Source organism: Anomaloglossus baeobatrachus, assembly GCF_048569485.1.
Source record: "Anomaloglossus baeobatrachus isolate aAnoBae1 chromosome 5 unlocalized genomic scaffold, aAnoBae1.hap1 SUPER_5_unloc_8, whole genome shotgun sequence".
Classification (NCBI taxonomy): Eukaryota; Metazoa; Chordata; class Amphibia; order Anura; family Aromobatidae; genus Anomaloglossus; species Anomaloglossus baeobatrachus.
In genome coordinates this window covers 205220-218223 of record NW_027441812.1, presented here as the reverse complement: position 1 = coordinate 218223, position 13004 = coordinate 205220, and the positions used below count along the sequence as shown (strand labels likewise).

General features: G+C 46.0%; 2 protein-coding genes across 2 annotated transcripts in view; one reads left to right on the top strand and one right to left on the bottom strand.

The window, feature by feature from the left end:
* The window catches only part of LOC142259328 (uncharacterized), a 402688-nt gene that overhangs the window by 251923 nt on the left and 137761 nt on the right, over positions 1-13004 (top strand).
* LOC142259326 (uncharacterized) overlaps positions 1-13004 on the bottom strand; it is a 185278-nt gene that overhangs the window by 113931 nt on the left and 58343 nt on the right. Inside the window, exon 7 of the mRNA XM_075331793.1 lies at positions 10299-11476. Coding sequence (XP_075187908.1) covers positions 10299-11476 — 1178 coding nt within the window. The remainder of the gene's footprint in view (positions 1-10298; positions 11477-13004) is intronic.

Sequence of the window (13004 nt, the reverse complement as noted above, 5' to 3'; positions counted from 1 at the left end):
TGTGTGGAGGCTCCTGCTGTGCATAGGAGCCTGTGTGGAAGCTCCTGCTGTGTATAAGAGTCTGTATGAGGGCTCCTGCTGTGTATAGAAGGCTTTGTGGGGGCTCCTGCTGTGTATAGAAAACTGTGTGTAGGCTTCTGCTTTGCATAGGAGGCTGTGTGGGGTTGCTTGCTGTACAAAGGAGGCTGTATGGGTGCTCCTGCTGTGCATAAGAGGCTGTGTGGAGGCTCCTGCTGTGTATAGGGGCTCCTGCTGTGTGTAGAAGACTGTGTTGTGGCTCCTGATGTGTATAGGAGGCAATGTGGGGGCTCCTGCTGTTTTTAGGAGGCTGTGTGGGGGCTCCTGCTGTGTATAGGAGGCTGTGTGGGGGCTCCTGCTGTGTATAGGAGGCTGTGTGGGGGCTCCTGCTGTGCATAGGAGGCTGTGTGGGGGCTCCTGCTGTGCATAGGAGGCTGTGTGGGGGCTCCTGCTGTGCATAGGAGGCTGTGTGGGGGCTCCTGCTGTGCATAGGAGGATGTGTGGGGGCTCCTGCTGTGCATAGGAGACTGTGTGGGGGCTCCTGCTGTGCATAGGAGGCTGTGTGGGGGCTCCTGCTGTGCATAGGAGGCTGTGTAGGGGCTCCTGCTGTGCATAGGAGACTGTGTGGGGGCTCCTGCTGTGCATAGGAGCCTGTGTGGAGGCTCCTGCTGTGCATAGGAGCCTGTGTGGAAGCTCCTGCTGTGTATAAGAGTCTGTATGAGGGCTCCTGCTGTGTATAGAAGGCTTTGTGGGGGCTCCTGCTGTGTATAGAAAACTGTGTGTAGGCTTCTGCTTTGCATAGGAGGCTGTGTGGGGTTGCTTGCTGTACAAAGGAGGCTGTATGGGTGCTCCTGCTGTGCATAAGAGGCTGTGTGGAGGCTCCTGCTGTGTATAGGGGCTCCTGCTGTGTGTAGAAGACTGTGTTGTGGCTCCTGATGTGTATAGGAGGCAATGTGGGGGCTCCTGCTGTTTTTAGGAGGCTGTGTGGGGGCTCCTGCTGTGTATAGGAGGCTGTGTGGGGGCTCCTGCTGTGTATAGGAGGCTGTGTGGGGGCTCCTGCTGTGCATAGGAGGCTGTGTGGGGGCTCCTGCTGTGCATAGGAGGCTGTGTGGGGGCTCCTGCTGTGCATAGGAGGCTGTGTGGGGGCTCCTGCTGTGCATAGGAGGATGTGTGGGGGCTCCTGCTGTGCATAGGAGACTGTGTGGGGGCTCCTGCTGTGCATAGGAGGCTGTGTGGGGGCTCCTGCTGTGCATAGGAGGCTGTGTGGGGGCTGCTGCAGGTATTTGCATATAGTTGTGGTGTGGCCTCTAGATTTAACTCATGTGGACCCCATACACTCCAGTCCGACCCTGCATCCATAGTATCTAAAATGACTGGGCCTGTGGGTGATGGGGGCCATTGCTGTTTCCTCGGGTTCATGGTTGAACACCATTGAGGAGCTGATGGCCATTGGCTCCGTTTCTCCCTTGCTCTGTAGCTGTGGGTCTGAGATAGTGTAATGACATCAGGGGGAGCCTGTGACGTGATGCCAGTGTACCCTGCAGCTGCGGTCAGAGTGGGTGCAGAGCATGAGTAGGGGGTAATAGATACATGTATATTTATTATAGACCCCACATATGCCCTGTACCTGTCACGTATAGTGTGTAATGTAATTCTGAATATTTACCTGCCATATCCTAAAGGTGTGTAATATGCGCTCTGCTAGGATTTCACTTGCCGATTCGAGTTGTTGTCATCTGATCGATCACATGTGATTTGCAATGTGTGGTCATCTACCGAATGATGTCTGTTTCTCTCAAATTGAAAATTATAACAATGAGAAAATTATAACAATGAGAGAAGCAGGAGGAGATGTCATTCTGCAGATGACCCCCAGTCTGCAAATCACTGGTGAGCGATCACATGACCACTCAGATTGGCAAATGAAATCCTGACAGCGTATATAACCCACTTTGGAGATCCGGCCGGTCAATGTGCAGAATGTCAAACCTAGGGGAGACACTGGTCAGTCTAGGGCAGCAGAGCAGGGAGAAGCAGAATATTCTGCAGAATATCAAATGATTCAGCATGGATTTATCTTACAAATTTTCCAACAAAATTATTTGCAGCATTGCCAGCTGGTGTGAGCCCAGACTGATTAATAAAGGGATTACAGTATATATGCCATAGTTATTCCATACACAGTGCCCCTCCCTCATGGTGTGTATGTGGTACTGCAGCTTAGACTGCTCAGGTCATTGGAGCTGAAAATCCGCGACACATACACAGCGCCCCCCGTCCTAATGGTGTGTATGTGGTACTTCATCTCAGTGTCTTCAGGTCAGTGGAGCTGAGAGGCAGTGACACATACATAGCACCCCCCGTCCTTATGGTGTGTATGTGGTACTGCACCTCATTGTGTTCAGGTAAGTGGAGCTGAGAGGCAGTGACACATACACAGCACCTTCTGTCCTTATGGTGTGTATGTGGTACAGCACCTCAATCTGTTCAGGTCAATGGAGCTGAGAGGCAGCGACACATATAACCTGAGAACACTTTATTATGTAGAAAGCAGAAATTTGTTTTCTAATTTCTTACATTCCCCTTTAACATCTGTATTTTGGACTTTTTGGTCTGGAGTACACGCATCATCGTCCGACGGCTCCATGGTGCCTTGCCTGGAATCATCTGGTATATTTATCCACAGGATTTGTATAGTAGATGCTGATCCCACCAATGTGGCCACAACATGCGCCGTTCTCAGTCCAGAGACGCAGAACTCCCATCTAAGTGTACAGGGATTTATACCATCTCTCCACGAAGAGAGGCAGTGCCTCATTCTCCAGATACAAGTGCGCCCCATTGGTGAGATCCGCATGTACCATCCATGATGTAACATCCAGGGATACAACATAAATGGATGAAATCAGAAGACCCCCTATAAGAACAAGATCAGACATGGTGACATTAATGTAGATTTGAGGTGCAGATTCTCCAGCACAAATCTGGAGGAGTTTATTGTACATTAGAAGAGATTAATTTTCTTAGCATGTAGAAAAAAAATGGCCTCCTGTCCTCGTTTGTTTCCTGGGAAACTAGGTAAAAAAAATTAGTAGGGTGGGGGCACCAAATGCATGTTTTGCACAGGGCACCATTCAGGCTAAGGCCGGCCCTGACTGTAAATCACCCTTCCAAATCAAAAACACATTGTCTATAAAACGCCTCCAAATAACCGCACACTGTGTCTAAACAGGGAATGTTGATATACAAAATGATCTTTAAAGCCAGGCATAAAAATGTTGGCATACGGTGGGGCCACATTAGACCCCATCACTGTACTTTTCTTCTGTAAATGAAATTGATCACTTTAAAGATTTTTTTTTGTCAAAACCATAGCAATAGCTTAATACAAGTCTAACTGCCCGTAAGGAGGAATTATTATTATTATAATTATTATTATTTATTTATATAGCACCATTGATTCCATGGGGCTGTACATGAAAAGGGGGTTACATACAGAATACATACACAACTTACAATAGATAGACTAGTACAGAAGGAAGAGGACCCTGCCCTTGCGGGCTTACATTCTAAAGGATTTTGGGGAGGAGATAGTAGGTGGGGTGTAAGTCTGGCGGCAGCTCCACACGGTGGTGGGGCGGCAACTCCGCACGGTGGTGGGGCAGCAACTCCGCACGGTGGTGGGGCGGCAGCTCCGCATGGTGGTGGGGCAGTGGGGTCATAATTACAGTTGAGTCACAGAATTGTACTCATCTTTCTGACTTTGGCCGCTGTGAAAAATATGGGCGATATCTTGCCTTGTCAGTATACAGTATCTGGTTGAGCACCTATAGACTCCTTTTCAAAGAGTGAATCTGAGACAGGATATCGGAGTCAGCAAGTGGTTCAGTGTAACCAGCTTCAAAGGGAAAACCTCACCTCTCCAGCAGCTGATAGCTGGGACAAGTGTTATGATTCAGGGACCGAGGAGGATCAAAAAACGCGGAAACCCAAAAGGTAACAGAGTGGCTGGAATCTTAACGGACTGCAGACCTAATCCTGACACACAACTAGAAGTAGCCGTGGGACGAGCCTACGATGACCTAGTCGTCTCGACACAGCCGGAGAACTAGATATTCTTATAGATAGAGATATTAGAAAGCTAATCTGCCTCGGAGCAATCCCCAACGATATAGATAGCCCCCCACATGTAAAGACTACGGTGATGTAGGAAAACACAATACAAAGCTAAAAAACAGATTCAGCAAAGGTGAGGCCCAAACTACATGTATAGGAAAGGATAGGAAGGAGCACTGTCTGCAGCCGTAAAAACCCTAATAAATACCAGCACGCCTGATATGGAAAAACCCTGAGGTAGCACAACCTCTCTTTCACCATATCAGCACACGGTTACTGGAATCCAAAAACACTAATATAGATGAGGGACTGAATTAATACCAAGCATGACAAAACACATTGCAGAATCATGGAGTTAAGTATACAGACACTTCCAGCAGGGAATGATTCAATTCCACCAAGAGCTCCACACAGACAAAATAGGAATCAAGCATTAGTATCAAAACCGAAAAAACAACAAGAGAGTGAAAACAATTAGCAGAGGTACAAAGACCACTTATCTGAGAGAGGAGTTCTGGTAGTGAGCAGGGCTGGTTTCAGAATGTCCTTAACACACAGGATATCCATTGAGCATCGGCAAGTAACAGGAGAAAACTGCTCAGCTATATAGTCTAATCAGAAATACCTGATTGCCAGTCCTCCACAGGTGTGTGGCTTTCATTCCACACATCAACTGCACTGACCACAAGAGGGAGCCCCAAACTGGAAAATGTATTCACAACAGACAAGTTATTGGCACAATGAACCCCCTGCTGTGAGTTCAGGATTCACAGTCTTCAGACAAACAGGAGACATAATGCCATAAGGAGTTATGAAATTATTGCATGTCCTAGCCGTACATTGATTATATTTCCAGGACCGTGGGGACAGGCCGTACACACACATGGGTCTCAACTCTCTCCAGCACCCTGAGGTGGGGAGATACGGAGAATGGCTAGTAAAAGCCAGGCAGTGAAGCTGTATTTGGTCTCCAAGCATAATTAGGGCCTGTCCAGATCCAATGGCACCAGAATAGCCTCTCTACGACCTCCCAGCTAGAAGTTCTGACCTATTATAGGTTTTTGGGAGTTTTCATCCATCAGACCCAGGGGAGGGAGACGAACAATTCAATGGGCGGGAAAGGGAGTTTCTGACCAAGAGCTTATTTCCAGGGTCAGGCAGTCGCCAAATGTTGTTTTCTAGGGAGGGTACGCTGTGTATCGTGGTGGAAATAATCGGAAACCCCTGGCACCACACACCTCCCATATTTCTGCCTGCACCAAGGCCTAAACATCTACCTGGTAAATGACTTATTTAAGTCTACTTATACCTCTTGTATTACCTCCTGTGTCTGCCTATCTGACCATTGTATCTGTATATCCATTGTGCATATAGTGTTTTGTCTAGTGTGCCCTGAAGGCGATTAACTATGTAACTTAATCCTGGGTTGCTCTGTTATCTCGATCCATTCGAGTAACATCACCCCATACATCACCACACAGACCCACGCTAAGAATATAACCCCCTCCTCAACGCAGCCCCCAAGCACATAGTCCCACACACGTAACATCAGCCACTTGCCAATGCCCCATGTGAGTAAAATCACCCATTTCCCTATGCAACCCCCCACCATGCAGCTCTCTTAGCACAGAGCCCCCTGCACATAACATCACCCTTCCACACACATGTAACATCAGCCCTCCTGCACGCAACCCCACGCAAACAACATCAGCACCTAGAATGCAACCCCATGCAAGTAATATCACTCTTTCCCACGCAGACCCTCCTAGCACACAGCCTGATACGATTAAAATCACCGCCTTTCCAATGCAGCCCCAAGTGTTAACATCACCCCCTTCCCTATACAGCCCACCAAGAGTCAAAAAAATCACCCCTTCCTTTCCCACGTAGCCTCATGTGAGAAACATCACCTCCTTCCCCCACAACAAGGAACATCAATCTCTCAGTACCCATGCAAAATCCCAGCACACGCTCCACACGAGTAACATAAGCCCCCAGAATGCAGCCGCAAGAAATTAACACCATCAGCACATGGAAGAAATGTCAACCCCTGCTCTATCCTTCAAGCTGCACATCCAAGCCCTCTTCACCTCATGCAGACTACAACTCAAAAATATCTCCCGGATCCGTGCTTTCCTTAACCAAGAATCAGCAAAAACATTAGTACATGCCCTCATCATCTCCCGCCTCGACTACTGCAACCTCCTGCTCTCTGGCCTCCCTTCGAACACTCTTGCATCCCTCCAATTTATCCTAAACTCTGCGGCCCGCTTAATCCACCTTTCCCCTCGCTATTCCCCAGCCTCGCCACTCTGCGAATCCCTCCACTGGCTTCCTATCACCCAACGACTCCAGTTCAAAACATTAACCATGACATACAAAGCCATCCACAACCTGTCTGCTCCCTACATCTGTGACCTAGTCTCCCGGTACCTACCTGCACACAACCTCAGATCCTCACAAGATCTCCTTCTCTACTCCTCTCTTATCTCCTCTTCCCACAATCGCGTACAAGATTTCTCCCGTGCCTCCCCCATACTCTGGAACGCTCTACCTCAGCATATCAGACTACCCCCTACCGCGGAGAGCTTCAAGAGGAACCTCAAGACCCACCTCTTTCAACAAGCCTACAACCTACAATAGCCCTCAGTCCAGTACACTACTGCACAACCAGCTGTGTCCTCACCTATTGTACCATCACCCATTCCCTGTAGACTGTGAGCCCTCGCTGGCAGGGTCCTCTTTCCTCCTATACCAGTCTGTTTTGAACTGTTAATGATTGTTGTACGTATACCCTCATTCACTTGTAAAGCACCATGGAATAAATGGCGCTATATAATAATAAATAATAATAATAACCCCTTTCCCCAAGCAACGCTCCCAGCAAGTAACCCTAAACAGTGCCTCAGTCCTCACACTTCTGCAGCCCCTCGGTCCTCTCAGTGTAACGTACGCAGCCCCTCAGTCTAATAGCTCAGTCTGCACTGAACTGAAGAAGACTTCGCCCCTTCGCCTGTCCATTTATTTTGACAACGGACAGGATAAAGATTCCCAGATCACATCAGGACTACAAGATCCCAGGCACCTTCAGCTGCACCACAACCAATGTGGTGTACTTAATTATATGTACAAAATGTCCAACTGGGGGTCTGTATGTAGGGGAGACAGGACAACAGCTCAGGACAAGGATGAATTCTCACCGCCACACAATTAAGGAAAAAAGAATAGATCTACCTGTGGCCAAACATTTTTGTAACTCAGACCACAGCATCATGGACATGAAATTGCTGGTATTGAAAGGGAATTTCAAGTCCCAGAGAGATAGGAGACTATGGAAGTACAAACTTATGATGACCTTTGACACATTCAGAGCAGGAATGAATGTGTCTCATGGATTCATGTCTTTTTACATCAGTCAAGAGATGTGCTCCTCTGACCATCTGAGCGCGTCACAGCCCTGGACCAGACCCTAATCAGAGGACAATGAAACTTTCACACTGAACTGCAGCAATATTTATGGCCACAACAGTTTGCCCCCCTGCCATAGTGATAGTTCTGTTTCATATAACTTGGGTTTGTTTTTTGTTTTTTTTTACTGCACTATTCTATGTCCTGTTGTGTATAAATATGTGACTCTTCAGATGTTGTGTTATACCATGCCTGATGAAGAGACCTGAGTAGTCTCGAAAGCTTGCTATTATTACCATCTTTTCAGTTAGCCATTAAAAGGTATCAACCACTGAGGACTTCAGTTCTTTTGAACAACTTTTTATGCCCTTCTAAAATCATGTAAAACACAGCAAACGGACTCCAACCACAGTCTCCCTCTTTTCCAAAAATTGGGCCACACACACCACTTCACTGGCATCAGTTGTCCCCCAGTTGCAAACTTAAAAAGTTGATTTGCATGAAGCACTATCAAAAATCCACCAGCCTTTAGTTTCCCCTGGATGACACAGGGTAGAAAAGTCCTTGCGGATCCATGACTTGTTCATCTTGATGAACGTTAGTCTGTCCACATTGTCACTGAACAGATGCGTGCGCTTATCTGTCAGCACACACCCAACAGCACTGAAGACACGTTCCGAGAGAACACTGGCTGCGGGACACGACAAGATCCCCAAGGCGTAAGTGGCAAGCTCAGGCAATTTATCCAGATTGGAAGCCCAAAATGAGCAAGGCTCAGGTTGCACAGTAATGGCATCGATGTTCACTTGCAGATACTCCGATATCTGTCTCCTCTTTTTACTCGTCCAGCTCTTTTGTTTTCGCATGAGTATATGTCCTTGTCACTTTTCCATGTGTTTGTGGTGTCTTGTGAGTTGTTTGTCACCTTTTGGACACCTTAGAAGGTGTTTTCTATGTGTTTTTATGTGTTTGTGTTTGCCTGCCATTGTTTTCAATGGGGTTCAAATTGGTTCGTCGAATGTTCGACGAACATGTTCTCCGTTCGACGAACCGAACCGAACTTGAACTCTAGGGGGGTGGCTCATCTCTAGTTGCTAATCCTTTTGTGTCACCCGCTGATAATACGTGGGATCAGATAGGATTCTAAAAGCCTGTGCTATATAGTCTGATTTATTCTGTAGGACAACCCCCCTTTATCCGCTGGTCTGATAATATCATTATTCCCTTTTAGTGAGTTTAATGCCCTCTTTTCAGATCTGGATAAGTTCCAAGGAATATTTCCACATCGGCTTTTTAACAGGTTGAAATCCTGAAGCACCATTTTACAGAATGTGTGTAAATTGTGTCCTTTACTTTCCGTTGGATAAAAATTAGAGGTCCTTTTAAAGTCAGTGTGTAAGAATTGATCGGTGACCGAATAACCTAACAGTGTACTATTGGATGTCGCCCTACCCGCCATAATGGTATAGTGTCTCTGCAGAGTCAATTTTCTAATAAATGTCTGTAGATCGGTAAATAAATAAAAATCTTTTATATTAAAAGTAGTACAAAAAGAAAGGCCCTTATTAAGTAAAGAAATTGCAGCAGTAGTAGGTGTATACGAAAGATGAAATATATTATTTGTCTTATTTAAGCATCCAGCAGATAAACTTTTTTCCCTTTTCTGCTTTGTTTTGGCTCCAGTTCTGGTCCCTCTGTAACGCTTTTTCTTTTTACCGACTTTGGAGTTAGATAAGTAGTTATCACATTGTTCTGACCGGGGGTGGCCTTGGGTAAAAAAAAGGCACCAATGTTGCAGCATTAGTGGAATTATCAATAGTGATAAGTTTAATATGATCACGTAGTCTAGAGGATGAACCAGGGGTTGCAGTAAAATCGTCTATATTATAATGAATGGAGAGATCAAGCAAAGCACATCAGACTCTCCCCTACCGTAGAAAGCTTCAAGAGGAACCTCAAGACCCACCTCTTCCAACAAGCCTACAACCTACAATAGCCCTCAGTCCAGTAGACCACTGCGCAACCAGCTCTGTCCTCTCCTATCGTACCATCACCCATTCCCTGTAGACTGTGAGCCCTCGCGGGCAGGGTCCTCTCTCCTCCTGTACCAGTCTGTTATGTACTGTTAATGATTGTTGTACGTATACCCTTTCACTTGTAAAGCGCCATGGAATAAATGGCGCTATAATAATAAGTAATAATAATAATAAGTATTGTTACATGTGTTAGATACTAGAGGGTTGATATATGTATCAGATGCCAGAGGGTTAGATACAGAGTCAACTATTCCAATCTCCTTAAAGTTTCTGGAATTAGCTACCATCAAAGAAACCACAGATTTCTCTTTTCTCAATTTATCAATTTGCGTCTGAATGATAGCCAAATCCTGTTGTGTATCAGTGTTGGATATGTCTGTATTGGTATCAAAAACCTTATTATCATCCGAGGACAGAGTATTTGCCCACATAAGCGTTGTATTAGTAGTGATAGGAGCAATAGAAGAAGAAATGTGTACTTTAATAACTTCAATAGGAGGAAGAGATGAGTATTTCTCAAGGACTGTAGGGGGTAGTGGTCCGTACAGGAGGGGTCGCTTGGTCAATGTTTTGTGACCTATTGTCTCCACCACTGGCTAGTAGTGGTGATGACACACAAGGATCAGCAGAATGTGATCTAATTCTACTGAATTGCTGAAACCTAGTCTTGTTATATCTACTGTTGGTGAAACCCCTTGTGTGGTTAGAACCTTTTCACACAGGCTTTTCCCCTGTGTGAATTTTGTGATGTCTAACAAGGTCTGATTTCTGAATAAAACATTTTCCACACTCTGAACATGAAAATGGCTTGTCCCCGGTGTGAAATCTTTGATGCCCAACAAGTTCTGATTTCCGAATAAAACATTTCCCACACTCTGAACAGGAAAATGGCTTCTCCCCTGTGTGAATTTTCTGATGTCTAACAAGGTCTGATTTCTGACTAAAACCTTTTCCACACTCTGAACATGAAAATAGCTTCTCCCCTGTGTGAATTTTCTGATGCCTAACAAGGCTTGATCTCTGAATAAAACATTTCCCACACTCTGAACATGAAAATGGCTTCTCTCCTGTGTGAGATATTTGATGCTCAACAAGATCTGATTTCCAAATAAAATATTTTCCACACTCTGAACATGAAAATGGCTTCTCCCCTGTGTGAAGTCTTTGATGCCGGACAAATTCTGATTTCCAATTAAAACATTTCCCACATTCTGAACATGAAAATGGTTTCCCCCCTGTGTGAGATCTTTGATGCATAACAAGATCTGATTTCCGAATAAAACATTTCCCACACTCTGAACATAAAAATGGTTTCTCTCCTGTGTGAGATCTTTGATGCATAACAAGATCTGATTTCTGGTGGAAACATTTCCCACATTCTGAACATGAAAATGGCTTCTCCCCTGTGTGAAATCTTTGATGCCGGACAAGTTCTGATTTCCATTTAAAACAATTCCCACACTCTGCACATGAAAATAGCTTCTTCCCTATCTGATATTTTTGATTATCAATAAGGTTTGATTTTCGAGCAAAACATTTCTCACATTGAGGAGATGAAAACGGATTTTCATGTGTCTGAACTTTTTGAAGGTTAACAAGATGTGATTTCTTGGTAACACATTTCCCACATTTTGAATATGAAAATGGTTTCTCCTTTGTATGAGCCATTTCATGCTCCACATCACTTCCGTAAGTTTTATTTTGCTGACAATTCTGTGATAAATCGGAATTTTGGACTTCTTTGAAAAGATCTGATGATAAAGCTTTCCGAGGAAGGACTGGAGGTATATCTGGGACAGCAGCACGCTCTTCATATGTATCATGTGTGATACTTTCATCATCTGTTATAAATTCTGAAGATATAAGATTTCCATCTGAACTCCCATTACAGTCATCGGCTAAAAATAAACACAATGTTATTATTTTTTAATGATATTATCTTGAAAGTACATTTACTTTTTTAAACCAGAGCATAAATTAAATTAGGAAAAAATGTATTCTGAATCTCTTGTCCAATTTCGACATCTAAAGCGGGCTTTACACGCAACGACATCGCAAACGAGATGCCGTTGGGGTCACGGAATTCGTGACGCACATCCAGCCTTGTTAGCGACGTCGTTGCGTGTGACACCGCAGGAACGACTGTTAACGATCAGAAATATTCACCATATCGTTGTCCAGTCGTTCCTATCCCGATTATCATTGCTGTTGCAGGTACGATGTTGTTCGTCGTTCCTGCAGCAGCACACATCGCTCTGTGTGACACTGCAGGAACGAGGAACTACATCGTACCTGCGGCCGCACGCAATGAGGAAGGAAGAAGGTAGGCGGGATGTTCGGCCCGCTCATCTCCACCCCTCCACTTCTATTGGGCAGCTGCTTAGTGACGCCGCACAAACCGCCCCCTTAGAAAGGAGGCGGTTTGCCGGCCACTGCGACGTCGCTAGGCAGGTAAGTATAGTGTGACAGGTGTAAGCGATGTTGTGCGCCATGGGCAGCGATTTGCCCATGACGCACAACCGACGGGGACGGGTACGCTCGCTAGCGATACTGCTGCGTGTAAAGCCCACTTAAGAGTTACATCTTAGTTAATGCGGATCTCCCATTCCTAGCACCAGTTCTCTGGAATGTGCTACAGTAAATAATCTGATTGATTGTCACAATGTGATTGCAGGATAATGAGGGACAGGAGGCTCCTATACTGTCCCACACGCTAAGCTATTCCTAACCTGTGGATTACCCCTGAAGATGGAGACGCCCATATCTTACTATTCTTCTGACCAGATCTAATCTGTTAGGAAGGGGCAGTAGTATGATGGAAACACAGATTAAGGCCCCCTTCATACTCACGTGAAAATCACGCACGTGCCGCGAGACGCGTATTTTCCTTGCGTGTTGCGTTTGGTAAGTACGTGTCTCCGGTACGTGCGGGCCACGTGTGTTCTACGTGTGCTATCCGCGATAACACACAGAGAACCTGTAATTTGAATACTCACGTGGTCCTTCCTGCTGTCCAGGGTACTGATCTTCGGCTCCAGCCCCGCCCACTCCCCGCTGATGTTGCTTCCAGCTGAGAATAGGGGGGCGGAGATCAGCGGCTGTGACACCACGCCCACCTCCTTAACACGCTCATAATGTGCGGCGGTCGGCAGCAACTGTTTGCAGCGGAAGATTCTGCAGGGCTGGTGGAGGTGAGTATGTGTTTTTTTATTTTAAAATAATGACACGTGTTTCTCCGGCGTGTGTCACACAGGACCGCATCCACACTCTGTGTGGTACATGTGCGGGCCGCGTGACACCCGTGCTGCTGGAGAAAAACGGACATGCCTCCGTATGGAGCACACGGGCTCACGTCTGCTCCACACGGAGGCACGGGCCAATGGCTCAACACGTGCGTGCACATAAACCCATTTACTTTAATGGGTA